This window comes from Haliotis cracherodii, unplaced genomic scaffold, assembly GCF_022045235.1.
Source record: "Haliotis cracherodii isolate W230 unplaced genomic scaffold, xgHalCrac1.p SCAF_1, whole genome shotgun sequence".
Lineage (NCBI taxonomy): Eukaryota > Metazoa > Mollusca > Gastropoda > Lepetellida > Haliotidae > Haliotis > Haliotis cracherodii.
In genome coordinates, this window is record NW_027266264.1 from 62,232,237 (window position 1) to 62,258,228 (window position 25,992).

General features: G+C 38.9%; 1 protein-coding gene across 1 annotated transcript; it reads right to left on the bottom strand.

Moving 5' to 3' along the window:
* Window positions 1–489: 489 nt before the first annotated feature.
* On the bottom strand, window positions 490–25,579 carry LOC139466915 (probable G-protein coupled receptor B0563.6). The gene is made up of 2 exons (XM_071248642.1): window positions 25,285–25,579; window positions 490–2,616 (listed from the first exon to the last, which is right to left on the bottom strand). Exon 2 carries the CDS (start codon window positions 2,611–2,613, stop codon window positions 1,504–1,506), a length of 1,110 nt encoding a protein of 369 aa, XP_071104743.1. The 5' UTR covers window positions 2,614–2,616; window positions 25,285–25,579; the 3' UTR covers window positions 490–1,503.
* Between the last annotated feature and the right edge of the window lie 413 nt (window positions 25,580–25,992).

Sequence of the window (25,992 nt, forward strand, 5' to 3'; positions counted from 1 at the left end):
GGCATCAAAACTTTCAAATAAAATCAAATTTTGTAGTAATTTGCACTGACTGTGTTATGTCGGCTGTTGATGCCACGTGTTCTGGCATGAAGACCCGCAGACATTAAATTAAACCGGCTCGGCATTATAGCCATGCATTCTGTGGAAAGCAATTATGTGGAGCTATTCGAACTATGTCAAGAGATCCCAAAGTCTAATCCTTGAATCAAGTAGGTACAAATCCACTAAGACGAAAACAAAGTTGTTTGCTTAAGAACTAATTTAGAGGAATAATCTTTTTCTTTTTGATCGATTTGCCATCATTGCAGACTAGCAATCGATGGAATCGAAATAAGCCTGAATGACGATAGGTACTCAATCACATTTATATCATACTAGTTGAAGCGAAAGTGTTTTTATTCACAGAAGACAAATGTGCATTACAAACGTTGTGAAAGCATCCCCCGCCATAGCTTAAGCGCAAACATGAATATACGCGGCAGACTGCGTTCTTTTTTATGAATGATTTTCATGTCTTGCGACTTTCTCCTCATACATTCTTAAGCTCTAGGTCAGATGCTTTAGCTCGAGGTCAGATATATCGGAGTATGTTTATTCTGATCCACATGAATCCAAATAGAACAAAAAAATATATTGTATCTTCTGAATAAAATGGTTCAACGTAAATGGATAAAAATAAATATGGTTGATAAATTTTTTACATGTACAATTACAGTGAATCTAAGGGAGTGTGGGCTCTTAGTGAGGACCTTATACACCATAAAGATTATTTGTATGACAGCGTCATACATGTGCCGGCGCTTGTAATTGACGTCAATACTGGCGTCACTTTGGCCATTCTTTCGTCATTAACTGTTCAATTCGGCGTCTACCCCAACTCGCTCGCATACAGTATTAAGTTCAAATTGTTTAAATGCTGTTTCTTTTCAAATAAATAACCATTTCGCTGTCATATATCCACTGTTATAATGTTATAATGATCTACTCTTCACATTTGTTAAATATGCCAATTTTTATGTTTCATATATTTCTGTCTGAACTGATGAGCAAGGCCATGTTTTTGCTTCAACATAATGTCAATAACCGTTTAAGTGTATTTCGAAATTCACTCTATTTCTTTTTTCAGTTCTCCTTAAATAATATTGTTCTCATTTCATGCGTAAATAGAAAACCAATGTCATGTACAAATCAATACTATTGTCACGGTGAAGTTCAATGATGGTCGTTTAGTGACATGTTGTTAATGGCTTTAACGCCATCCTCACTCGAATACATCAGGTTGAATTCCTTTGAGTTAAAAACGAAATTTTCCAAGAATCGATTCTGTCCAAACAATTCTTATAGTTACAAGAAGTATTCTTCGTGAAAGAAATTCGACTGCTGAATGGCTTTCACCATATGTTAAGAATCATGTTATCTTCACTGGACGCTTCATAGCGTGTACATAGTTGCTTGAACCAGAGATATTTCCATAAAAAAGGTCCAGAAATAACACTACTATTTTCACTTCTTCACTTGGAGCTGTTGTGGGGCATCGAGTTCACAATCTGTATGCGTGGTTGAACAGGCAAGACTTCCATAATAGGCCTTAAAGTGACGGCGAAACTGTCGACTTGTGGCACAGTAGATGAATACGTTACACGCATGATGGGATAGGGCAATCTCTTCCACGATCTTCCTACTAGCAAAGTAGGAGAAATAGCTCTGCCAAGTACAGTCATTGCCCATATCATCAAGCGGCATGGATTTTCCAAGTTTGACACTGGTTTGGAGAGCGTACACAATGGTGACTGGGAGTTTGGTGAAGATGAGATAGAAGGAAATCCAGAGAAGTGTGACTGTGGTTGCAGTACATCGAACGTTAGCCGTTCGGTAGTCGGACTCACTAATGTAGAGTTTCCCCACACTCTTTATCTGTCTCAATACACAGATATTGAGAATGAGGACAATTATCGGTACCAAAGCGAACATTACCATCTCTGTTGTCCAGTTCCAAACTATGTAGAACTTACTACTGTGCTGATAGTCGTCATTTTCCCGGACTTGACATTCCTCTGTGTTCTGCCCGATGTGCCAGAAGTATCCCTGTGGCAGCGACATCGCAAATGATGAGGCCAAAACCAAAACAATAACCTTTGGCGATCGCGATGATCGAGAAAATCTTTCACACTCAAATGGATGGCATACCGAGAGAAACCTTTCAACTGTGAAAGCTAACACAAGAAGCATACATATGTATTGTGTCGCTATGTACATAACGTTCCAAACTTGGCACCATCCTTGTAAATCTAGAGCGCCACGTTGCCATGGATATTGAAGTTCGTAAAATATGTGTAAAATAAGAAATGTTATGTCTGCAATGGCCAGGGCTGTCAGGTATGATGCTGATGTGTTGCATTTACGCATTCGACGGAGAAGCCACACCTTAGCTGAAACAATGTTACCAATTATTCCTATGGCACACCACACAGGGGTAACATATTTGTCAATATCAAGGGCAAATGGAACGTAAGCGCGCAGTACTGAGGAGAGATCATCCCATCGGTTGATTTCCACTGCTGTAGGTGACGACTCGGTGCTGTGGTTTGATATGTTGTACACAATAGTGGCCATTATCTGAAAGAATACAACTCATTGTTAGTAAGGAAGTGATTGTCAATTCATTCACTTTGTGTATTGTATGCAATTAGAAACAACTTATTATTTATACACTTACTAAAATTGATAAACAGCCTCTTTATCACTACGAATGTCAATGTTAATTCAACCTGTATCTATCTAACACGTGTGTATCCTAATCATGTACATTCATCAAAAGTCTAGAAATTGCGTCTGTTAAACTAACGTCGTCCGCTCTGAAAGTGTATCGTTTTGAACACGTTCATGTACCTCTGTGAATGATTCCGTTCTGTGCCAAGTTTCAATGACATAAGACTAGTGCAACCATAACAAATAATGCATCACGTTTCACTTTCACTCAACTGTGTGTACATGTTGTATCACAAGATTGACCAACATGTTTGATTTAGTATAATATAATGCATTTGAATTGCGATAAATCAATCCATATTTGTAATGGTCATCATACAGAAATCACTCGATTTGCCGGAGATCGACGTCCTTCGCAACGATAATATATGTACATATATTTGATATAACGATTCGGTATATATACATGTATATATATCTCTATGTGCTCCAATTGCCATTAAGATTCCACTAGAAGGCCATTTACAGTCAAGACCATGGCCACTTTTATATTGACCGATAACCCTGGCTATCGAATCCATAACTCGAGTAAACATATGACAATGAGATTTAACATAGAAGAGTTAATATTTTCATTTCCAGTCATAAGATCAGATGGTGGTAAATGGGGGGAGTGTAGAATAGTGTGGTTATATTTTTATCACACTCCTTGTGGGAAATCTGTTTCAGAATTGGTCCAATATATCTTATGCTTGCCAACAAATGATGATCAACTTATTTGATAGGCATTACTTAGAAGTTGGCGGATGACAAGATAGACACAATTTTAATGGATAACAACTTCTTTAATACTGTAAAAAGCGACGTTTCGGTATAGATCCTTATTCCGTTGTCAAGCAAGACTGAATGAGTACTTACTTACTTACTTACTTACTTTGGAGATTTAACGTGCGCTTTCCGACTGATGCGTATTTCGCACACGGGCCCGGCCAGGCCATTTAATGTGTTTCCGAAAGGGGCGAGGGTGGTCTGTGCAACCCAAGAGGGGGCTTTAGGGGTTGCTTATATAGAATTTGGGAATTTTGAGATTTGGAATAGATGCCGATGGGGTTGGGGAGGAGAACTAAGGGAGCTGGGTATGGTGGATGATTGTTTGTTTATGTGATTTTGATTTGGTAGGTTATTATGGTTTTAGATGCGTTTTATTAGTTCCGTTTTGATTAAGAATACGCCTAAGGCCTTGAAGTTTTCTAGTTTATTGTGTGGGTTTAGTATTGCTTCTAGAGTGAGAGCCTTGTTTAGATTGAGGGTGGTTTGTAATGCGGTTCGATGTGTTAGGTAGTGTGTGCAGTGGATGAGTGCGTGTTCTGGGGTTTCTGGTTGTTTGCAGTGTGGGCAGTTACCTGTAGTGTGTTTTTTAATTTTTTTTAGGTGGTTATTTAGGTTGGTGTGTCCTGTTTGGAGTTTAGTGATTACTCTGTCGATTTTTTTTGATGGATGGAGAATTTTTGGTTTGGTTAGTGGTTTGCTGAGCACTCTTTTGATTTGGCTATTTGAGTTTAGATATAGGTTATGCCATTTTTTGTGATTTTTTGTTTGTTTACACTTTTAATTTCTGATTTTGAGATGGGTAAGTTTAAGCTTATTTCTGGGATTTTGAGGGATAGTTTAGCTGCTTTTTCGGCGTTTTCATTACCGTATATTCCTACGTGGGCGGGTATCCACAAGAAGGTTATTTGTTTGCCTGCTTTTGTTAGGTCGTTGGAGCTTTTAAGTATTTGATTTATTAATTTAGGTCGGTTTTTGGTATTTTTGTTTTGGAGGGCTTGTAGTCCACTTAGGGAGTCAGTAAATATTAGGATTTTTTGGTGGTTTTTGGATTCTTGATTGTGGAGGGCTGAGGCCATGCCCATTAGTTCTGCCGTGAATATTGATTGGTTATTTGGGAGTCGGAAGGATTGTGTGGTTTTAGTTGGTTGTGTGGTATGGACTCCGAAACCCGTGTGTTTGGAGGTCGGATCTGAGGATCCGTCCGTGTAAATGTGACACCAATTTGGCCAATTTTTGTGTATGTATGAATGAGGGACATAGTGCAGAATATATATAGCAAGTGGAGGATTAACAGTAGAGGATTAACAGTAACAACAAGGGCATACATGAGTGGGTTAACATAGGTAGGTGTGACAACAAAGGGATGATGCTATCACAACACGATGGACAGAAAACACATAGCTAGAAGCCATTGGGGCATGAAGCCAATAAACATGTGATTATTGTTTGATGAGTTCATAGTAGGCGGATGAGATGAAATAGCCCTGATCTCTGTTGATTGATGGCTTGTGGCGGCGAATGTGGACTGCTTCTGTTAGTTTTCTGGTCGTGTACACTTAAACATATACCTACCTAATATTGAAAGTTTTTTTGAATAAAGAGTGTATGATAATTTCAGAATATCGACAAACGAGATGAGTTTCATATTTCTTTGTTCTTTAGGCATTTATCATGAAAATAATCCTACGCAATTGACTTAACGTATTTTGGCAGGTGAACTGTTTTACAACGACTTATTGATCGAACTGGTGAAAGACGTGTGAATTTGCTCCACGATCAAGGTAAAGGTGATAACAACACCGCTTCGACAGTTTTCACAAGCATCTCTAAATATTTATCTAGTGGTGTTCTGAACTACAATTTCATCGGCTCTGGTGTTGATTTGCATGATAAATAATACCTTATAATCAAACACACAACGATAAGATATCTTTCTACTGCTAAAAAAAATATTATCTCTCCAGGTGGTTCGTTAAAGCGTTTATCATAGACTCTGTGACCGGATTATCAAACGATTATTGGCTCAATATCAAAATACAGCATTGCAATGTATTTTAAATTGGTAATTATCAATCTCTGGTGCAAGTGCACTGTGCAAACATTTGTTTTCTTCTTCACTCATATGTTTCTATGGAGTTGTGTACAGCAATATGAAATATGGAACAAATACTTAAGACACGGGTCCACCGCTGGAGCAGGATACGCTTACATTTTCGCGAGCACCTGGAATCATCACTATTTATTAGTGTTTTTAGCAGAGATTTCTTGTGGCTATGGACACCACATATGAAATGACACAAGAAACAAAATAAATAGAATAGGTTTAATCATAGACGAAAGTTACTAGTAGTTCTTCTTTAAAATTGAATTTATATATTAAACAGCGTTCTTCACCGTGAGAGGCGACTAACTGGATCGGGTGGTCAGGCTCGCGGACATGGTTGATACATATCATCGTATCCCAGTTCCGTAGATCGATGTTTATGATGTCTATGACCGGATTGCCTGGTCCAGATATCATTTACAGACTATCGGCACATAGCTAACGCACGGTGTCAAACAACAAACTTGAGTGCAGGGGCATTTGCGCCATAAGCCGCTAGTCAGAGTGTAATTCCTCAGGTGTGTCTCTGAAACCCCGGTTATATTTCCAGATTTGTCAACACCATACCCGTTTCACTTTTGGCTTTCCTTTTACACATAGCTGACACGACGTGATACAACTGAAATACTCTTCAAAGCGATGTTAAACCCAACTCACCCAGTGTGCAATCAAACTCTGTTAGGCCCAAATCACACGATCATTTGTTTGCCGAAACGCTTTATGTATAGCTATATTTTGCTACTTAAATGTCACCCTCATCTGATTCTTTCGAAGAATTCGTTGATTCAATAAACACTCTGTGCAAAGGTTATAAAAACACAAACATCTTAACTCAATAATGTGAGAAAGAGTGATATCCAAAGTGATGTTGTTTTAACGTTTGGCAGGAAACCATTGCATTATCTCGCTATACTTGAAAGCAATTAATGTGACTTCACTTTTCTGATGACCACACGTTAATTAGTCACGTTGGAGTGGCCTGAAACTCAAATGACTTTGGGGGAGTTGGGGTTAACGCCGTTTGTAACAGTAGTTCAGTTATATGAGGCCTGTGAACTGTATGCGGAAGGAAAGCCGGAAGACGATTACAATTTTCGATAAACCTGTGTGGAATGGTGTTTCACGTCACTGCGCATTGATCTTACTCGGGGCGAATCTGTTTTTTGAATCCGTGATCATCCTGGCATTGCGTCACTGACGCTAAGGAAACCAGCGACCTATTAAGAAACTTGAAAATGGGGCTGTCTGTCCGGGATAATTAGTTTTATGTATTGAATATCCCCATTCCAGGATACCTAGGCTTATATATTTTATGTTCACGGAAAATGACAAGGATCGTAGACATTGGAGTGAGTGAGTATGGTTTTACGCTGTTTTAGCAATATACCCATGTGGACATTTGCCGACCAGATGCATGGGTTTGCAGTTTACACATCTTAGAATAAATTCAAATGTATATTGAATTTGAACATGTGAATAGTTTTTGGCAATTCAGTGACAGAACTTAGTGAAACGGGGTTTTTTCGTCGCGTTCAAGATTGTTGCACTTATATAGCGACGTGCATGCGCGCGTGTGTAGTAGTCCGGACTAAGCCGATTAAATTGTGCTAGCTCACTGAGATACCATGCCGCAGTTTAGCACCAAAACCCAATCTTTTAACGTAATTTGCGTCGTTTAGCGTCTTTTGGTATGACGTGGGCGGGGGTCGAACCCATGACCTTCCGCTCTCTGGGCAGACGATCTACCAGTAGACCACGGTGGCGGTCTGCACATTGTGTTGCAAAGCAATACACAAAAGGGACATCTGTGTCTGCTTTTGGAAAAAGATTGAACATATCACTTGCATTTGTAACTAAAAACATGATTAATGATTTTGAATATTCATATCCATGCCACTTGCACAAGAAAAAGAACGCCCACAGTTATACATATAATTGATATGGTTAATCCAGTTGACGCTGTTGGCAACGTTCTCCTCGTATCTTCGAACACTATCGACCTTAATTTACAGGAACCTACATGCTGAGCATACTGCCGTAAGCTGCCTCATACAGCAAAAAGATGAACGTGGTTCTCAAAGAAATGAGGCACCCTTAACCACGCAGATTGACATCAAGAGGTTGTGCATTAGCAACGCCAGTCGAGACTAATTCAGCTTGCACAAACATGACAGGTTCTTGATCCACCAGGAATTCTCGTTTTCGGGTTACCTTGGGGAGTATTGTTTGCTAATTCTAGTAGCAGTAAACAAAATCATATTATCTGTGATAATGAGAGGGTCGCCTGTATGTTTCCATTGCACATCAAGCAACATGAAACACAGATTCTCGAAAAAGCAACCTCTCTCTGCAAATCCATGGACAGTCTTAAAGCCCTTTTTCAGGAATCCATAATGCAGTTTCCATTCGTCTGAAGTATATGTAGATAGGAAACGTTAGGTTTTGATATTGCCGCAAGCCTCAAGCCATACAGTACGCACTTCTCTCCTGTCTTACCATAATTAGACCTGGCTTGTACAAGATGTAAATATTCTTTGTATGTTCCGCTTTTCAATCAAACTGACTGGAAATCAATCATTGCGTCTAATTGCTAGCTGTGCGCATGCTATATTTCAGAGGCATTGGAAATCTATGATCAATGTTGTTGGTTCTTGCAGCAGCTAGATGATACATCTACAGTTAATACTTATTGTGAAACAAGTGAACGTTGACAAACACTAAAATCAGAGTTTCACTAGGGCACTAACCATTATTATCTTGGGGGTTGCCAGGGATTTGTGTCAATGTGTTTTAGTGACAATTATGTATATTGACCCAAAGTCGAATAAAAGTGGTTTTACATCCTAATATTTATTATTTGACACAGATAACATAAAGCTGGTTTAAAAAAAAAAAATATTTCGACAACCTATATGAGTGAATAAGTGAGTTTGGTCTAACGCCGCTTTCAACAATATTTCAGTTATATCACGGCGTGTCAGCTTTATGTGCCCGGAAGGCGCACATATTCTACGTTTACCACTTTGCTGAAAGGCATGGGTGTGTGTTGCTGACAAAGAAACATAATCAGGGCCATCCGTGATTCGAACCTATGGTCAGTCCCAATGTCAGTCAACAGATTGGGAGGTGCCAAACCTAAGGCACCGAGAACATTTGGAAATCGGACAACTTGGTACTTGGGATGCAAGCGTGACATTTCGAAAGCGAGGTCCGCATGTTTGCCACGTTTTTCCTGAATCTTGCCAATCACATTAGTGTCAAAAGGGAATGATATAAATGATTTCATTAGATTTATCAAAAAGGGCAAGATCAGGTTTGTTGGCGTATCTCCTAGATACGTCTTAAGGCTGTAAACGGGCCTATTCCAAAGAATTTTGTATTTATCATTTTCCATGATGGATGGACCTCTGTGTCAAAACCAAAAGCATGGCGAAGACGTTAATAAAATGATCGAACTACACCATCATGTCGCTTAAGATAGTGTTTGTGCCAAAGCTGGGAATACACTTGCAATGGGTTGGACACTCTTATTAAACTCATTGCATAATCTACATTTGATATTTACATTAATCAAACTACGCCCTCCCATTATGTTTGTGATTATGATTACTGGTACTATATTGCCATAGTACTGTGGCTGGCAGACAAACCGAAAACTAAAAGTTCATCACAACATTAGTCTTTACTTGTTTTGACTCTAAAATAACACTATAATATTAAATGGAAAGTGCCACCATTTCAGGTTTTAATACATAGTTTAAGCTACAATGACGTTATAACTTTCGTTAGATGTGCATGGTTTCAAGCATTGGGAGCGCAACTCTTCACCGAATGTCGGTGCCTAAAACGACTTAAACGACTCAATCTCGAATACTATAGACGTACAATCCACACTGCAATAATACCATTCCCATTTGATTGCTACATTTATTTGTATTAAATGTTGTGTTTTGATGTATTTGTCGGCCTGGATCTTATATCAAATATAATTTAGGCATATTAGATTTAAAAAAGCTCCAGTTCAAATGTCAGCCGATAGCCTTCTGAATGTGAATGTTAACACTGTGGGTGAAAACGCTGCGCAAAGCGGTTATCGGGAGGTAGCAGACACGAAAGGCTTCAGGTGATTCCTGAAATAAACATTTAAGAATAATCCGGCTTTGTACGTAAATGAATCACCATTCTAAATCAAACTCTATTGACGTCTTCCTTTTGATGTGTAACTATCTTACATAAAACGTGATTAATTAGTCACGTAGGATAGCTATTACGAAAGATCTTTGAATGTCATTTTTTACGAAAAGAAAGGTGTAACTTCGTTTGCACACATTATTTCGCATTACGAAAACACAAACAATGCAGTTGGGTTATTTTCACAGCTGACAATGTACTTTTAAGATACTACCGTAAATCCTATATCGCTTGGAGATATATATCTGTACAATAAACATCGCTGATATTTTGAAAAATATCTAAACCGAGTTTGTGAACAAGAATACGACAGTTTCAAAGCAAAAGCAACCTTTCCAACTGCATATAAGGCACAGTCTAATTAATTGGATTTACCTTTGATAATCATGCCAGTAAGAAGCATATATTTAAGGGTGATTCGATCGTTCAGTCAGTTCTATGTCTCGTTTCCATGCTGCGTTTGATAACGTAAGGCAAGACTAGGACATTTCGCAAAAGAAATAGGCATCCCCATGGGCACAAAATTGTGCTCCGCTGCTGAAGTTATCCTTTAGACTTTCGCCTCAGAATTTCTGCCCGGACTAATAACAAGGGCATTTGGGTGTTAACTTCAGGTTCAGGTGTATCGGTAGTTGATATCGTTCAGTCATAGTCAAATAGTTAACTCCTTTCCACTGACTTACCTTACTGAACCATGACACCGCCTCCTCTTTTTAGATCTCTGCATAAAGATTCAAAGTGACAGATGTCTAACTTTAGAGGTGCAATCGAGCCTGCTTTTTCAAAGAAGATGTCAAAGAGCGTCCTAGAACTGTTGCTCAAAACGTTGTTTGAACAGGGTAACAGGGCCTTAGAAAAACGTTTCAAAAAGGTGTATGGTAAACATGTGGAGGACATTTTTTTTTTCAAATTTGACGCGTCATTGCTAAACGTGATGTCTGACACTGTTCCCTATTTCGACTTCAATCATATATTCATTTCAGGAGAATAACTAACTTGCCTTATCACGTGTTTGTGATGGGTGTCACCGGTGGGGTAAGATACGCTTTGGCGTAAGATACCTTTATGCGAACACATGCTATCACTATTAAATAGTGGTTATTAAATACATGCTTACATGATAAAATTGGAATCGTACAATCGACTCAGTTTTTAGCAGAAATTTCTTTTGATTATGAAAAGGGATTTGTCACTTATATTCTAATGGTATGGATGATCTTGCTTTGTATGTAATAACATTATTTAGTTTCTTCAGGTTTAACGTCGCGTCCAAGATTATTGCACTTATATAGCGACCTACATGAACGTGTGTGTGGACTGATGCCGATTTGTAGTGCTAGCTCACTGAGATACCATGACGCAGTTAAACATGAATACCCCACCCGGACACAGTATACGGACTCCGAGCCGACCAGTCCTTGTTTAAGCCCCTTAATGCCGAGCGCCAGACAGGGTAACAACAAATACCGTCTTTTAATGTCTTTTGATATGAGGCGGCCGGGGATCGAACCCCTGACCTTCCACTATCCGGGTGGACGCTCTACCTCTAGACCACGGAGGCGGTCTTGTCGTTATCATATGCGCATTGTAGGGGACAGGTGATATGTTTTGGCTATTACATCAAATATACAATCTACGGATATATATGTTGGTGATAGATGTGTTTGCAACTTGATTTTGAATGTGATACAGCAAATATACGAGTACCTATACGTAAAACCGATTCACATGGAGACTTGGAACATATTGTTATGACTAGTTTGTTGGGAACATAGGTAATCAGGTACCATCCGGTTAGGAGTATTTCAAATATGACCCTTTGATTATAACGAAATGTCATGTTACATATAGCTTTACTGAAATATATATTTTGTGTCGTCACAAGCTCTTGTACACAAACTGACTTTGTGGGTGTTTAGCTCAGGAGGTTATAAAACTGAACCACATTTAATCAAACGAATGAACATATGGATCGAGGCCGATAACTTTGTGAATGTTGGATTTGCTGTTTTGTACCTAATGAAATGTAATGTTTCATTTATTTTACCACCACTGCAATGAGTTGTCAATTAAACATGTACCTCTTGAAGACAATATTATTTCAAATTTATCACCAATATATCTACCTCGTTAAGAATTAAATGTGCATTTTGTGTTTAGCACTTCACATATATCTTTGAAACACATTAGAAACTTTTATGATGATTGAAATATTGCTAAACACACGAATCCACTAATTAACGGTAGACCTTAACAACAGTTGTCGACGATGGACAGAAAAATAACTAGCATACACAAATTTGTATTTAAAACTAGTATTAGAAGATTATAATGTCACGACTTTTATTTGACTGTACACTAAATAGGCAGGCCATTGATCACTATACTGGTGACCACGGGGACTTAAGGTACCTCTGCGACCGGGAGTCTAACATGACTCCCCTTCCAGCTTCTGGCAAATTTGCAGACACATCTAGCAGACTATTTATAAAACGCATATTCTGCGATCAAAAGCCTTGCGGTAATAAAATTGCTTTGAATCACTTGATCGTACGTACACTCTCTGGGGACAATCACTTTACACTTCTTCAACCCCTCTATATCCACAGCCATTAACAGTGAATGTCAGTTACGATTTCATTTTATTCTTTTATTTTATCCAAAACATATCAATCAAAACGTTTGATATTATTATATTTTCTTTAAATAAACGTAATAACATGAATTCTAATATTTAAACGTTCTTTTCCAGATGATGCGTGGAAAAGTTTATCCCTTGTGGTGGAGAAATCCCCACAATCAAGCAAAATATGCTTGACTGGGATTCTCGCGGAGGATTCTGATGTGGCCAATACGACAATGTCGCATAATGATCTCAAATGACCCAAGTAGTTTAATTACTTGTAATTGTGAACATCTACGTGGGTATACCACTTAAGATTTCTGATGTAACATCTAATATCAGGTTTGATATCACTGTATGGGATCAGAATCGGTGTCACATATTTGTGCTGCTTTTGTTGCAGAGAGAGGCATTGTGTTAAAAATGATTCCAACATGGCTAGGTATTAAACAAAAGACGATGTCGTATTGGGCATTACTAAAGATAATTATATAATTCAACAATGTCAATTGAGAGTTGATGTCAGCATGATTTATTTTTGATAGCCCGACGACAAGGAAGAGAGTCAGAAAGGTAATAATTTGTTAATAATTTGTTAATAATGTTTTGATTGTTTATTCACATACACTCGTGTTAATATGGCCTTTGAACCTGCCATGTAATCATGATGATCTTGCCCTGGATCCATTGACAGTGGCCAATAATCACATGTTTATGAAACGATACAAGATATGATTGTGCATATCGTGACAAAGGTTATACATCTGATATTACAGTGATGTGTGAGAATAGCCCTTGCGACATTTTCAGTTAAAATCTTTCTAAAGGCGGACCAGGATTCAGGATCTTGTGTCCATTTTCCCTTTATGTCGAGACGTTGAAATTGAGACTTTGTGCCAAACTGAGACAGTATCTGTGGTCATGAATGTTTAGGGTGATTATTAACTGATACAATAATATAATGTTTGTTTGAAGTTTGAATCAAATATGCTGAGACTGCCGGTTAGCTCGAGCCTAGACTCCCTTTAAGTACAACATGTAGAGTGTGGTATCAGACAGTTTAAAATTTAGTATCATAAGAGGGTCAACACTTTCCTAAAAATGTATTATTCACTTAATGTTTATCTACTTCAACTAACGTACCTCGAATTAACGTATCCTCGCACACCGATATACCATTGATCCAATCCACTCCTAAACGGTACAGTCAACCGAACCCACATATACTCTGCAATCCTTGTCCGTGTTAAACCAATCTCTACATCAACCCGACAGCTCTTTATGCAAAAACAGGTAAATTAAGATATCGCTCCTAACACGTCCTTAATACATTGCTACGGTGTCCATTCCCATGTTGCACTGTCGTAATGCTAATTATCAACTGCCTGAAGAGTTTCCTGAAGTAGAATCTCCACTGGGGCGATGGGCCATGTGTTATAGACCCAAATGGAACTGGTGATAACGTCAGCAAAAGTAAATTAAGCTCAAGGCATAGAACTCTAAACTGCCATATTTCACGCCAAGAAGCAAATTAACTTGGAGAGGGAAAAAACGTTGGGTTGGAATCTCCTTTACATGGTAGGGGTCAATAACTTCTGATTGATGATTCACTGTAAAATTCTACAAAGGAAAAATGGGATGAAAATGTCGTCGAAATACGTTTTTTAGCACGAATAGTTTCCAAAACGATTATCCCATTTTCTGACCAATGAAGCCTTATCGTTGTAATAGACCATGTGTCAGTATCGGTATTTTGAAATATTCGATATATCGATAACACGTGTAAAATCGTTTATCAATAACCTATGACAGCAAACAAAAGAATTGGCTAAGATAAATTGAGTGAGTGAGTTGGATTTAACGCCACTTTGAACAGTATTCCAGTTATATCACGGCGTGTCAGCTGATCTGTGGGATGAATGCCTGCAGTGATGCATGTCTCTGACCATTTGGTGAAACCCACGAGCACGAGTATGGTGCTGACAAACCCAGAAACAAAATCTGGATTCGAACCCAGATTTCATTGGTTCCTGGCGTGCCTAAGGGACACAACACTGTACAGGAAATGGTGGGGCCTTTGAAGACAGGACCACCTTTGCCCCCTAAAATAGATTGAAATACAGTCGACGTTAGGATATGATTTACGAATGGTCGCATTTCTTCATCCCATCGTTTGAATACGGTGTTCACATCATGCACTTGAAAGTTTGATGCCGAACGTTAACGCCTATGAACCCTTCTGACAAACACAACTATCATTACTGTACATCAGTATTACTGACAAAGGGTCGTTTACGAACTCGTAGCACTTTGTAGGTTTAAGGAAATCGCCACATTGTGGTGAGTTCCTTTAAAAGGAACATTGTGCTCTTGAAGAACAGCAAGCAAGAATCGTTATTTCATATCACTGAAAGTCACAAGAGGAAATTGTTCGATTCATACTTTGAAGATGAAAACAACATATCCATTTTCAATTAAGTTTGCTTCATGGCATCTTTTCCTAAAATTAACACTCGTCTTTTACTATCGATTTTCAAAAAGAACAAAATGTGGGTATATATGTGGTAATCAATATTTTTGTTATTATACATCTGTATTTGTAAAATTAATCCACGAAAACTATGTCCCGTTATGGTATGGGGTAATATTATTTTTAATTGTCCAAAGTAGAGCATCCAAACTTTAATGTGTCCAGGACTCGTTTGAAACAATATCAAATGAAGATGTTAACGTTACATTACTATACACTGAAAGGGGCATCTGGTTGAATAATGGAAAAACACTGTCAACAAAAACAGCAGTTAAACGTGTACAGTGAATATCGAGTATTCTGTTACACGTGCATATTCATGCATACACGTTGTGGTCCTGAATACTGCCTTCCGTGCATTGATCATCATCAACGTTGACACTTGAATGACCATGAGCAAGAAATGACTTGAATGGAATGGTTGTGCCGTGAGATATGAGACACCATGGTAGGATGGGCAAGTTCATCTTGTTAGCAGCCGCCAATAGTTATGGATCGAAAGAAGAGGAGCAATGGAAAAACGAGTTACAACATTGTTTTCGAACGGAGAAATGTGTCGCAATCATGATCCTACTGTGGGGTCATAAGTTAATGGCATTGTTAATAAAAGATGATTCTTTTGATGGAACACATACGCTGGAAAGAGTTACGAAGCATCCGTAATGTTAAAATGTGATCGGAACTTACCAACATGTATAATTGTCCAATAAATTTAAGTTTCAGTATCAACAATATCCATAGCCAATTTAAAATGAGACCGATAATAGTCAGGACAATGATTTCTACAGAAATTACACCTGTAGCACATTACTTTGTATGTGTCAATATCAAGTAAAATCACATACCTTAACTGTAACTGTGGTATGGGATGGGAACTAGTTACAATATCACTGTATTAATATTTCTCAAACGTGCGTGCTGAGAGCTCTGAGAAACGCAACGGTCAACTCAACCCCAATAATTTGACGCGTGCGACGTAGAAATCAGGAAGTTAACTCCTTGGACTGTCTGCACTTCCGGCTCCAGACAAGTGAAATAAATGGCGTCTGAATCACGTCTGTGTCGTTGAATCGTGTTGAGAATACTCACTGTGATTAGGAGCCCACACAAGATTTGATCTATTGAGTGTTTCCCAGCAGTGCCAAGTCGTTCGCTGTTTCCAAGATCTAGGAATCTATGGAGCAAACTACTAGCAAGGATCAGTTAATGGTTCCATACGTATTGATTGGATGAGAAATTGGCCCTTGACCTCTTTGACAGCTGAACCGCGTTCAACACTTAATCAATGTACATGGTTCATTATCACGTGGTTGATTCATGATCACTTTCATATTAGTTTCGTTTTTAGCAAAAGCATGAAGTGTGAATGTCGATATACTATGATTTGTTCTTCTCAGGGGTTATTCAGGATCAGTCACGAAGATGTTTGTTAAATTCGTAGAATAACAGTTTGGGATTGCAAGCATATACACTAGTATTCAGTTACGGGGAGAGTCTACCGAGTAAGACGCTGTCAGAGCAGTTTACAAAAAGACAATTTGGTCGCACAATGGCACATGTTTGGTTCATTACTGAATGCTTTACTGCGTTACGTGTAACGTCATAAAGCCCGTGAAGATCCGGGGTAGAATAGGTATTCAGCAACCCACGCTTGCCTTAAAAGGCGACTATGCTTGTCATAAGAGGCGACAAACGGGATCGGGTGGTCAGACTCGCTGACTTGGTTGATGCCTGTCATCGATCCCAATTGCGTGGAACGATGCTCATGTTGTCAATCACGGGATTGTCTGGTCGAGACTATTATTTACAGACCGCCGTCATATTGCTGAGTGTGGCGTTAAACAACAAACAAACAAACATAAAGCGTGTGAACAAATGTTAGAGAACCACCGAACGTCGTGAACGTCACATCAGTTAAAACGAAGTGACAAAAACAAGATTTCCATAGTCATAAGAATACACTACCGAAAGCAGAGTCCATTGTACCATTCCGACCATATCAGAAGTAAGCGTTCATAATCACTACCAGTTAGTGATGATTCCAGCTATTCGCGAAAAGGGGAGCGTATCCTGTCCCACCGGTGGCACCTGTCACAAACACAAACAACGGGAAATCAATGAATCAATACAATGCGGAGGAAAGGTACACCGGGAAGCGACCATGTGACGTTATAGCGTCGACTATTGCATTAAAATTGAACATGCAAACCAGAATACATGGAGGTAAATAGAATAGACACACTTGAGTGAAACTGTGAATTTTAGCTTTTTCTGTGGTGTATCATTTTGATCTGGAAATATTTCTTCTTTGATAGGCATTTAGAAGTTGGAGTACTAAGTAAGGATAAGAATTTATGGATGAACAATAATTGTAATAAAGAAGTTGTTCATCCATAAATTCTTATCCTTACTTGGAAATATTTCATAAACATACCACTCCACCTTTGATGGGGAATTTTTTTTCTTACTATGATAGATAAAACTGATGATCATAATATACTGTATATGTCAAGTGTATATTTGAATAGAATGACACATCTGATCATCCCTATCAAACGTTGAGCAGGATGTATTGAGTGAGTGAGTTTGTATGGTTTTACGCCGCTTTTAGCAATATTCCATCAATATCACGGCGGGTGACACCAGAAATGGGCTTCACACATTATGTATTGGATCGTGTACGCAAATTCCACGCGCCCAAACACGTTGAATCGATGGCACCTGTCCTTCCGCCCATAATCATTCCTTCCCCAACACATAAACCTGATGGTATAATGAATTTACGTACATTTATTCGTCTCAATAAGCCTTTTGTCGTGCCCCGTCCGCCATAGACCTTGGCCTTTAAAAAAACCGTGACAGAAAAAAGCGATTCTCACGTAAAAACAATGATGCCATGTTGCATGAGTTTTTCAGTCCTTAATGATGAAAGGCACTTCTGTAATGTAAAGTTAACGGGAAAATAGTTTTAGAAATAATATTAATGGACCATTGAAAGTCAGTGATGACAAGATTTGTTCACGATAAGGTTGGTTGGTTGGTTTGTTGATTAACCCCGCACTCAGCAATATTCCAGCTTTATGACCGCGGTCTGTAAATAATCGAATCTAATAGACAATCCAGTGATTAATATCATGAGCATCGATCCACGCACATGGGATCGATAACATGCATCAACCAAGTCAGCGAGCCTGACCACCCGAACCCGTTAGTCACCTTTAACGACAAGCATAGTCGCCTTTTACGGCAAGCATAGGTTGCTGAATACCTATTCCACCCTGGATCGTCACGGGTCGTTCACGATAAGGTTGGCATTGTTTGTTTGTGTGTTGCCGCGTTCCGCACCCACCAATATTCCAGCCATATGACGGCCGCCCGTAAACGACTCCACGTTATCAGGAAAGTCACCGTTCCTGTGCACCTTCTTCCCACGCAAATCTGTTCATGTTATCTCCACCTCTACAGCAATTGTACAAATCAAATAGTTAACAAAGTTTTTAAGACATTATGCATCTAAAATATGCAGCTTTACAAACACGGAGAGGAAAACACTGAAAAGAGACTATTAAGCCGACCTCATTGTGTACACTTAAAAAGAATGGAAAGAGTATTAAATAGATTACATTGTCCTATCCTAAAATTACGTTGTCCTGTTATAACATTCTCCCTCCCACTTTGGACATCAACAGATGATAAAGCATCATTTCATGAAGGAAATAACTTGGCTTGGGGCACTTACGACTGTTACCAAGGTTTCATATCACACCTTACGCTGCAGCACATCGCAGATGGTTGACGTCATGGAACTAGCCACGTATTTGGTGTTAAAGCAAATAATAAGCGTAAAGTCAGATGTACATGTAACTAACGATTCATTTTCTTCATGAATAGGTGGTTATTAAGAATGTTTAAATGATGCTGACACTGTTGTGTTCACTTAGCATGCCGAAATAACAAACAGTAGCGTTGAAAAGTAAGCATGATTATCTCTCCATTGTCATATTGTTGCTAATGAGCAAGACATGTCATGAAACACCATATTCAAAGGAAAATGTCTTACGATGTGTCTAAATATACGATTTGTACTAAAAGGATATTGATTACCATGTATGGCCTTTTCTTCTACATGGTGTTCAAAGGACCATCACCTGTCACTTACATAGAACTTAATGACCGTAGGGGCACGTGAGGCCTAGTCGTCTAAGGCGTCTCAGTCTCAGGCACGTCAGAAAGTTTATGATAGATGATTTCGTTTAGGCCTGTGTATGTTTCTAGGCTTGCAGCACCATACATACCTGTGCTAGTTGGTTTCACCAAAGCGATAAATGTCTAAGATGAGTATCACTTCGGGATTTCCTTCCACATCGAGCTGAAACTGTTCGCAGCGATGTTAAACCAAACCCACTCCCTTAATAATGGTGATGATGATTTAAAACACGTTTGCATGCATCAACATAATTCAAAACAGCTTCACATTTCTGTTATACATATCTGATAATGTATCTTTGAAGAAAGTGAAAGGATGATTCACTGGACATTGTTACACAGAATTGGTCCAAATGTTTTAATATGAATAAGCCGTTTGGACCTTGTCCGGAAATATGGGAGTATGATCCTAGGTGTGCCAGGATCGTATGATTGAATCTCCGAATTGCCCTGATTGTGATCCTTGGCTTATCCGCACCATACCAGTGCTGTTTTTAAAGCTGATGGCCTTCGTCATCTAGGGCTCTCCCTAACACATTTAGCTGACGCGCCGTGATAGAACTGAGATACTGCTTAAGTTAACTCACTCATCGATAACCCACTCAGTGATGTCCATTTGATAAGATTCAGCTTGATTCATGGAACTCTGTTGAGTGTGTAAATATTTCCCTTGGAATCAGTTTTTTCCATGTGGTTTTCGTTTCTACTTTGCTTTTTGCTCCCAGTTTGTCTATTTCGGCAGACTGGTTGTTCTCTGGCATTAACGTTGTATATCTTTATTTCTTTAGAAATCACATGCGCTGATATGTACCGTGTATTATCAAATCTCGTCTCCATATCATGTCTTTGAAGAGGCTGTATGAAGCCATGATCAAACCAATTTTATTCTATGGGTGTGATATGTGCGGCAATTCAGACAAACATAAAATATGTAGGGAATAGAAACTACTACCCACTACTCTGCAACTGCAAAGATGATATCTTGATCAAACCCGTCCACATGGACACAGCTCTTATAGACTGAGATCCTGGCGATCTCTTCTTCACAAAAGTTTTGGAGGTGCTTGGTTATCCTATATATGGCCAAGGAAGGGTTGCATATCTTTCTGGATCAAATGCATAATTCCTCATAAACTACCAGACACAATTAACTTGCGTTCTTACTGCACATATGCGGACACTTAGAAAACGCATATTTTTGTAAAAAGGGCAACATGGTCACAAAAATGAAATTAAGTTGTTCTGGGTATTTAGGCGTGAGATTATCAAACACAACAACGTCGTCGTACGATTCGAATCTCATTCGATGCGTTTCGAGATGCACTGCCAAAATCGTTTCATTTCAAAGTTGATTATGCGTTTTCAATGTGTTTAATTACATGTTATTTCGATTTCAGTCAGAACTATCTCACGCCAAGGTAATAGTGGAAAATCATTTTTCTAATCTTGTGTATAAGTTGAAATAACAGTGGATTCATTAGGACTTTCGAGTTCTAAGACAGTAAAATATATTACAGTACCGAGTCATTATACAATTTTATATCATATGAGATCATTTCCTTGTACACTAAGGGACAAACGTTACCGATTTAGTTGTACATGTAGTTGAAAATCGAAAAAAAAATGTTGTTAAATTTGTTTATGACTATTTAACCATCACGAATCATTATGTCCTCAACAATTTCTAAAAGGTAATCTATGGCTGAGTAATTACGAAAAAAATAGGTTCAATGAATATTGGGGAAACAAATGAACTTGCATCCACATGACCGTACCATGTTTCAAACGCTGTACATTTGTGCCGAAAAAGGTAAATGTATTTATTTGTAAGGATCAGATGCCGAAGATACCCAGCAGCAGCGTATTTGGAGACATTGTAAAATTAAACTCAAATTAAATTTCAGAAAATAAAATCAAGTAGAAGTATACTTTGAGTGCTGACTAAGCGCCAGTACAGTTATGTTTTATTTATATAATATCGCTAACTTAAAATAGTTTCATTTGAAAATCAAACATAAGGTAAAATCAACTAAGAGGTATAGTTTCTGTTGATCCTAAGTTTGTAAAGGAGAACCATCTAAATAGGTATCAAAACAAGACGTATCAAAATTAAGAATAATGAATTATTGTGTTCATATGATTACTTGAAAGAAAACATGCCACAATTATAACGATAACACTATTAAGGTGAGATCAGATATATCCGTCAGTTAGGTAATACATAAGGTTGGCCTATTAACGAAATAAAAGTTTAAGGAGAGTGGCGCACTCCGCTAAGTGTTATTCCAAATGTTAATAGTTTTATACTATTTGACTAAACTACGGTCTAATTAGAACTCGAAGCATTAATATAATTGACTAATAAGTCATAACAGACGTGCCTTTAAAAAAGGCTCATTTTAATTTAAACTATCGATGCTGATTCTGTTGGATGTGATGATTTAATGAGTACACAAGTTGATGAATTAAATGCTTGTGAAGGCATCTGCTTTAATAATGACGGTTTTGTACATTGCACCACCTACACTGTAGCTACCTCTGACGTCGCAGTCGACTATGTTGGTCCATCAACATGGTATCTCCTTCAGACTGTCTTGATGGAAAACCTGCATCACGTGGCGGTTCCTCTCCGCCTGGGCTGCTATCCTACGCAAATATGGTTTGGCGGATGATGTAGAAGTTGCCATGGTGGTCAATAGCCGTAGGTATCCAGCCTGGGCGTAACGGTCTGGGGCTATGGCGGTCAAAAGTGGATTACCGATCTGGGAAAGTCACGTGAAGTCCCTTCCTGTTTCCAGTGACTTGTAATGATACGTAGGGATACATGAAACGTCCTGGCTAAGGGCGACCTGGATTCAACCGTTTCCTTGTAACTGATGGCGTTGCTTCTTGCTGCTTCACTTCGTCGCGGCATGTTCCAACTCCCGTATAAAAACAAACAAACAAGAACATAAAACCCTGCACTTTCATGGGCCTTTTGTTTATGTTTCTCGTGTAGATCGCGCACATTTGTGATTTGCACATTTGCATTTTGGCGACGAGCAATGATGATGTGTTTTGACCATCATATTGCATTAATATCCTGTATCGCTATGTGTATTATTCACATAGTCAATACAGTTGACTCCCATGAGAGAGGTAAGAACATTCTGAGGAATGAATTTTCAGCACGTTGGTTTCTGATTCCTCCAGGTTTATGACCTCATGTGAAAATGTCGTTTTGAATCAAGACACAGAACTTGTGTTGAACGATTTGTAATCATGGATGAGTCTTGGGTTCACCACTATTACCCAGAGACAATAGGCAAAGGAGTAGAAAGATCTAATATCTCCTCCGATTAAGAAGGCAAAGTAGCTGCAATGTGATGGCTTTCTTGAATTGTAAATGAACTCACTCAGCACTCAGCGGTCTGAAAAATAATCGAATCTGGACCACACAATCCAGTCAGTGACATCATAGATCCACACATTTGGGATACGATGACATGCATCAACCAAGTCAGCGAGCCTGACCACCCGAACCCGTTAGTCGCCTCTTACGACAATTATAGTCGCCCTTTATGGCAAGCATGAGTTACTGAAGACCTATTCTACGCCGGATCTTCACGGCTCCCTAAAGTTCAGATCACTAATGACCAATATTATACTATTCGATTTCGCATCTGCGTGTGAAGATCAAAGCTAAACGTGGTGGAAAACTCACAAAGGTGTGTGATTCCATGAGGACAATGTACCTCGTCGCACGTATGTCGTCGCGATGGCTTCAATGTACGATTGTGGCTTTGAACTTATTTAAGATCCTCCTATTCATCAGAATCGTCAGTCAGATTTCTACCTCTTCAGGACATCAGTTTGATCCAGGCACTCTACATCGTTGGCAGAAATGTGTGGACCTCGGAGGGGGTGTATGTTGAAATCTCCATCAACGCCGTCAATCACAGTCTCAGAACTGTTCCACAAACCCTGGCATTCTTTCTTGCTGATTTGCTATTAACTGGTTAACACACGCACGGCAACTCACAGCCTTGAAAGGGTTCCTGAGGTTATTCTTTCCGCGAAGCAGGGTGCGTTCGGTCGATACTACGCTGCCTTTCCAAGACACTGTTAAGACTGAGAGCCCAATTGCAGCTTTACGAATCTGAACTAAGACACTAATACAGTTTTTCTTGACTAAAAACATTCACAACATTCTGATATAGAAATATGCCAATTTTGAATTATACCATTACAGTACAGCACGTCGAACGTAAACTACTCAATAATGAAAACACTTTCCCATTCAATATGTTTAGGAAAGAAATTTCATACATTAAACTGTATATTAACACAATATAAAAACGAGCCATCAGCAAATGACAAATACCGAAAGAACCATTAAGGAATTTACTATTACTTTAATTCCAACTTAATGAGAGAAGTTTTGTCTAATCTGTCTGTAAGTATTCATTAAGCTATCAAGACAAACAATACCATGGAATTGGGATTTGGAACTTTGTATATCTTTGTCAGGTACATACCAGGTATGGACCGAGTTAAAGTCAAACTTGTTGCCATAGAAACGGCCAAAAAATATAAATCCTAAACACTCTTAATTATAAGTAGCAAAAGACACCATTTGGCAACCTGGTAATTGTGTAGGCAGAGTGTCATGAAAGAATACCTATTCCACTTCAACCCCTGAATAAAACACGTATCAAGTTTGGATGAACAATGTGGAATAGTTTGTTAAGTTCTGCTATTTCCATGAAAACGGGAAAATCAGATTATAAGGCACTACTTCAGCCGTTTGTTAATACATGTACCAAGTTTGGATGAAAATACTTTCAAAGACAATTTGAAGTTGTGCTCCGGAAACGAAATCCACCACCAATTTTGAAGTCAAAATTGTTTCCATGGAAATTGAAAAAAAAATGAAAATGAGAAAATCATCCGCAAATCGAAAATGCACCTCTTATATGAAACGGTTCCGGAAAGAAAAAGATTACGGACGGACGAAACGACGACTATATCCCCCTGCATTAAGTGAGGTGAGGTGAAATTGGGTTTAACGTCGCGTCCACAATTATTGCACTTATATAGCGACGTGCATGTACGTGTATGTATTTGTGTGGCTGCTTGTACTAGTCCGGACTGATGCCGATTTATAGTGCTAGCTCACTGAGATACCATGCCGCAGTTTAACATGAATACCCCACTCAGACACAGTATACTGACTCCGAGCCGACTAGTCCTTGTTTTAGACCCTTAATGCCGAGCGCCAGACAGGGTAACAACAAGTACCATCCTTTAACGTATTTTGGTATGACGCGGCCGCGGATCGAACCCCGGACCTTCCGCTCTCCGGGCGGACGCTCTACCACTAGACCACGGAGGCGGTCCCCTGCATTAAGTGCCGTGGTGACAAAAAGCTTTGAGGTTGGCTGCCTTGCAAAATATAGGCTTAAGCTTCTTTCAATTTGAGAATTTTTTTGGATACAGCTGAGAGAGTACTCCTGTATATTGTTTTAACATCTGAAACTGTTCATATAGGGATATATGAATTTTTGAAGAGTATTCAATCACATTTGGTTTAGACGGTTATATATATATATATACGGATACGCTCATCTTTTCGCGAGCATTTGGTGTCATCACTATTTCATGGTGTTGCATGGACGCGTGTTCCTGATACAATCGGATTCGACTCTACTTTTTGCAGGCATTTCTTGGCTATGAAAAGGGAATTGTCGCTTTTATATACTTCAAATTCGGCAACTTAAGTGTACATGTCTGTAATGTTCACAGTAAGTTACATTTCCGATAACTCGGAAAAGGTATGGTTAGAAAATACAGAACTTTACAGAACAGTAATATGACGAGCTGTAACATTCTGTGCGAATTATACCTACATTACATGCGGTTGGAATCATGGATGAATGGTTACTTAATCTAGTCCTAACTAAACGAAACTTCACCCTTTCGCTATTCAACTGACATAACGTAATATTAAACATACATATTGTGAGCTAAACACACATACATGTCCAAACGTTACAATCTCACACAACTAAGTAGAAGTAGCATCCTACGAAAGGTATAACAGCAACCTACCTCGTGTAATGAAAGTCACTTAAAGAATCTGTTTGATTTCATTCCGGTAATAAACTTTAGTACCGAAGCCCGTGAACAGCACGCCGTTTGTCAATACGTCCCACCACTTCTCCTGCTATTGATCACGATATCGTCTTACTTTGTCCGTGGCATTAGCCAGGGACTCCAACAAACATGAGACTGCGTCACCAAGGTCCTCTGTAAGAGATCCTCCCTCAACCCTCACTGTTTGTTATTCCTGTCCGTGGTTTAAATGCTGTTGTGTTTGTCCAACCCGTCGCCTTATCTGCTGGGAAACAGTCACACAGAGCTGACTGGTGGCATCGGTGATTAATAAGGACTAATCTATGGCCTGCATGGATTATGACTCTCGGCCAATCATTGCCAAGGACAAAAGTGTCTCTTTAAGTTGATTTTATAAGGCTGTGTCATCGTTAGATCCTTCGCAACAGGCTTGATAACAAGACAAATGCTTTTGTTCGTGTGGTAGAACCTCAAGTTCCGTTTGCCTTGAGGATTTACCGATATTGCGGTATAGAGACACGACGGCTATTTTATGCTGCAGCTAAAAGCCGTCAATGCAAGAATTACTTGATGTATTTCACGTAGATAGATTCAATTGTGATATGTCAACCTGATGTGATCGGCGATCGAGCAACACGTTTGTTTTACGTAAATCGATTGTCTTTATCCTTTGCCAAAACACGA

Excerpts from the sequence above, each read along its gene's own strand:
- LOC139466915 (XM_071248642.1), bottom strand. The coding sequence starts at position 2,613 with ATGGCCACTATTGTGTACAACATATCAAACCACAGCACCGAGTCGTCA.